Genomic DNA, 4,502 nt, shown 5'->3' with positions numbered 1-4,502 from the left:
CTCACTGTGAATGTGGCTGGGCTGTCAGAGAGACTCCAGAGGAACGAGCCACCTCACGGCACCATCTCCAGACCGTTCTCTCCAGATCCAGAGCACAGCGTGGCACCGCAAAGCCAGGCTGATAACAGAGGGAGGGAGAAATCTCAAACTGATACCAAAGAAAATGGGGCAAAAAAAATGCCAGCTAGGCTAAATCCTTTCTGGCCAGGGAAAGCTGAGCACCGCAGCCCAGGCACAGCAGCGCCAGGCCCCAGGAAGAGGCAGTGTGGCTCTCCCTGGGGCACGGCACAAGGCACGGCGCTGGCCCTGAGGGCAGGCTGGGTTAGCCTCTGCGTCTGGCCACTCTGTGTGGTTAGTAAATCTTTTTTGTTCCCCTTTTATTTTGTGAGCTATGCAGAGATAAAGGGAAATAAATGTTAAAAGAATAAGCACTTCTAAACTGATAAGACTCCACCTGCTTTGGAGCCGTGCTAGCTATGTGTGAGGAGGGCAGGGGAGTGGGGTTTCTTCCCCCACAGGCAGCAGCTGCCTTTGCTGCTCTCTGACCTGGCTGTCCTCTGCCAAGGTGGCATGTCCTCACACTTTGGTGGCCTCTTGGCCCTCTCTGCAGACTGAGCCTTTCTTGGCCCTGAGGCCAGCATGAGGCTTCGGCCGCATGGCTTCACCTCTGCAGTGTAAGTGCAGCTACACAGTCTCTGCCCAGCAATAGCCTGGGCTCAGTCACGTTATTGCCAGTGCAGTCTGTGCTGAGACGCTTGTTCTCTCTCTCCCTGCCTTCTCCTGTTTGTACTCAGTATATAGCCAACCTCACTGACCACCTAGAAAGGTCGTGCTGTGCCTCACACGGGGCAGACAGAGAAGTGGAGCCCACAGAGGTGATCAGTTGGGAGTGTTTTGCTTCCTCATGTTTTCCCTGGGTCAGTTGTAAAGGGTTTGGGCTAAGAGCACGACCTCAAATGGGGAGGGAAGCCCCAGGTGTTCTCGGACAAGGACTAAGGAGGTTGGTGCGCGTGTGCTTGTGCATATACGCGTGTTCTGGCAACTGCTGCTTTCGGTGAGAGCAAATCCCTGCATCTGGAGCCACACACAGACTAGAGGTTCGTGCTGTGCACATGGCAGTGCCTGGTGTGTGCTCGGTGAGCGGCACGTCCGTGTGGCCAAAGCATTGTCACTACTGCTGTGGTTTAGCGGCACAGCCGAAGGAAGCACTCACACTGCAGCACAGGCAGGAGCTCACTGCCCGCTTCCCAGCTTCCCCAGGCACGGTGGTTACGGTGTCCTTCCTCCGCCACGCACCCGCGTACGAGCAGGGGTGTGCTTGGCTGTGTGGCCTCCCCATCCCGGGCCCTGGCAGCTATCACAGCAAAGCGTGCTGTGCACACACAGCTGCACACGTGTGCTGCCTCGCAAGGGCAGGAGCTTGCTTTGCCCTCACATCTGCATCCTCAAGTGGGGCTGCTCAGCAGCAGAGCCAGAGAAAGGCTCCACCAGCTTCGGGTCACCCCAGGGCAAAGCACTGGGGTAGGAGCCAGCCAGGTGAGGGTGGAAACACTATTTTGCATCTGGCACCTGCTCAGGCGCTGGTCTGGCCTGGCAGGAAACACCACACATGGCTGAGCTCCAGCAAAGTCAGCGAGGAGTCAGGGTAAAGATGCCTGTAGTCGTGCCAGGGAAAAGCTCATCAGTCTGTCTGCTGCACACTCCCACCCGTTGTGCACGTGCTGGCCAGGGCAGGTTTGGCTTCTTCAGGAAGGATGGACAGGTCGTGGGGCCCTGGCCCATGGGGTCCTGCCCCTTGCACTAGCCTTTCCCTTGCACACTTCTGATGTTTGCAGGTGCTGCTCTCTCTGGGAGCCAGCACTGACCCGGGGTTTGCAGTTCACACGTAGGCAGGGCTGGGGCTGGCTGGCCCATGCAGAGCGGGCACAGGCAAGGAGCAGTAATTTTGCATACACAACTGTGCTCAGTGCCGCAGAACAGCGTTGCTGCAGCATCCTAGGAGGCTGGCAATGTCTCTGCCTCATCCAGGACAGATACTGCCACCAAACCCACCACTACTGACCCCTCTCTTTCCTGCAAACCCACAAGCAAAGTTCAGCCTGGTCCTGGAGCCAGCAGGCTGGCAGGGAAGGGGGTGCAGGTAAATGGGCTTCCAGCAAAGCTCAGCATCACCCCAGGGCTGTATCCTGCTACATCCTGGGGTCCTGAGTGGATTAGTAACTCGCAGTAGGGCAGGTGGAGAGGGCAGGTCTCAGGTCCCAACCACCACTGGCACAGCTTGTGCACAGCATGGCCTGGGCAGAAAGTGGCTAACGGCCTTCTTCTTCGGGGGGGTTTTTTGGCTTCCTTCTGCTGGGAATGATCCACCCTTTGGGAAGTGGAAGGGAGCCAGAGAGGGCCATGGCTGCAAAGACAGGGTTGGCAGGAGCCATTCCTGGAGGTGCCAAGGACTCAGGACTCTCAGTGCACCCTGTTATGGCTGCAGGTGGGCAGGAGGTGAGCACACGCATGCACCACGGGGGCTGTCACCAGGGGGTCTCTGAGCTCCCTGCTGGCACAGGGTCCCCGGAAGCGTGGGGCACTCGTAGCTGGGATGTGCCCATGGGAAAGGACTTATCTGGCAACAGGCTGGGGAGAACGCCCATCTCCAAGGGACTCTATGGCCTCTGCTTATTGCTGAAGAAACAGACAGCAAAGCCAGCTTGTATGAAACCCGATTATTCAAATTTATTAACATCAAGAATTATGCAATGATGCTGTAGATTTTTTTTTTTTATTAACAAATAGAAAACAGACTGTATACAACAGTGACCCCTACAGCACTATGCATCCACAAGGTAAAAATGAATGTGTCCTCCAACATTACCAACCCTGGATTGCTGATTTCAACGTAGCTTGGATTCTTAACATTCGGAATACATGTGATAATACAATTAGATACCCTTCACCACCTTTATTCATAACTCAATGCACTCAAAAGAGGGCTTGCTCACTCCCTGTCTTTAGTGCAAGCGTGATATAGTAAGGAGTATTAATATATAGTACCATTAAATTAAGTCCAGTAGTCTTGCCACATTGGTTCATTAGAACGTCCTGAAGTAGCGGAAAGTACAATATTCTAGTGACTTTTAACATTTGCAGGATAGCAGAAATTATAGATACACCCAACCTCTGAAGCCATGTGTACTCCCCTCCCCTTCCCTGCAGTACCCTGCTTTCCAAAGGCAGCCTGCCTGGCTCTGCTGGGGGACGGCTGGGCTCGTGCTCCTCGCCTTTGCGAAGGCCCCGACGCACGTCGCCGGTGAGAGGTGACAGAATGGCGCTTGCACGCGCAGAACCGCGGGAGTAACAAAAAGGGCCGTGTCTCGCTCTTTCCATCCCCTCCCCAGGGAAGTGTGGGACCCACTCGCTTCTCCTGCCCCTTCCCAGAGAGAAACACAAAAAGAGGCTCCAAAGCCCGAGCCCAGGATTTCGGGTCTCTCACAAACATGGTGACGACAACTCATGTTGTATCGGGCTCTGCCGATACACACGGTCACTGGATTGGTTTAACACGCATCGTAACAGGACTGAACCGTTTCCAGCTGACAAAGGGGACTGCTTCTCTGGCGACCCCACATGCCCTCCCAAACCCAAACCTACTCAGGAGATAATGAGGGGGAGGGAAAGGCTAAAAAAATAATTGGTAGCTTAGGTCCAGTTCCATGAAATTTCATATTCTACAGAGGATTAAAAAGCAGCCTACGGGGAATGGAGCCGGGCAGGAACCACAAGCCAGCTGCTGCAAATTACCAAGGAAGCTGCACTAAAATGGGCAGAACCAGCAGTGACTGGGCTGAAATAAACACAGGGCAGTAAAAAATGTAAAAGGAAAAGGAAATTTAAAAAAAAAACCTAACCCAACTCCCAAATGCTTGGCGGGTCCAGTTCTGCCTGGGCAAAACATTAAGACTTGCAAAAAATAAAAAATAAAGAGAGAGGAGATTATAAAAACCACTAGTAACTATTTTACATGTTTAAAAAAAAGATCCCATTCCACCCACCTAAAGCCTTGCTGTGAAATGCAGTCGCGTGAGAGAGGGCGAGAGATGCACATGAGCAGAAATTCAGCCAGAGACTGGAAATGCTTTTGGAGTCGGATTCCCTCGTTTGGCGCTGGGGCGAAGTTCCTAAATGCTGTGGTCAGAACTGGTTGGCGTGGAGGTTCTGCTGCCTGGGCAGCACCTCCATCTGTACAGAAGGACTGAGGAATGGGCGGCTCTGGCTCAAAGGGACCCGTCTCCACTCCTAGACATCCCCACCGCGACTGGAGGAAAGCACTAGTTACGTTGCATAGTGGTCGAAGCTGCCGAGATACTCCAGTGCCGCTCTGTAGCACAGCTGGTACTGGTCCTGCAAGGCAGCAAGGGGGAAAGTGTGAGAAGCGGGGACCCAAGGCCATCGGGCAACAGAGTTGCACATCCAGAGATGCCAGCTCCCCTCCCTTCTCCCCCAGGTCCCCC

The 4,502-nt window shown here is 54.1% G+C and overlaps 1 protein-coding gene across 1 annotated transcript in view; it reads right to left on the bottom strand.

The window, feature by feature from the left end:
• Positions 1–4,225: 4,225 nt before the first annotated feature.
• Positions 4,226–4,502, bottom strand: part of PTPRF (protein tyrosine phosphatase receptor type F) — a 292,186-nt gene continuing 291,909 nt past the window's right edge. Inside the window, exon 36 of the mRNA XM_029084975.1 lies at positions 4,226–4,474. Coding sequence (XP_028940808.1) covers positions 4,324–4,474 — 151 coding nt within the window. The 3' untranslated portion in view covers positions 4,226–4,323. The remainder of the gene's footprint in view (positions 4,475–4,502) is intronic.

The sequence above is a fragment of the Antrostomus carolinensis genome, unplaced genomic scaffold (genome assembly GCF_000700745.2).
Source record: "Antrostomus carolinensis isolate BGI_N321 unplaced genomic scaffold, ASM70074v2 scaffold13845, whole genome shotgun sequence".
In the NCBI taxonomy this organism is placed as follows: domain Eukaryota; kingdom Metazoa; phylum Chordata; class Aves; order Caprimulgiformes; family Caprimulgidae; genus Antrostomus; species Antrostomus carolinensis.
The sequence above is the reverse complement of the archived record's forward strand: the minus strand, read 5'-3'. Positions and strand labels throughout refer to the sequence as shown.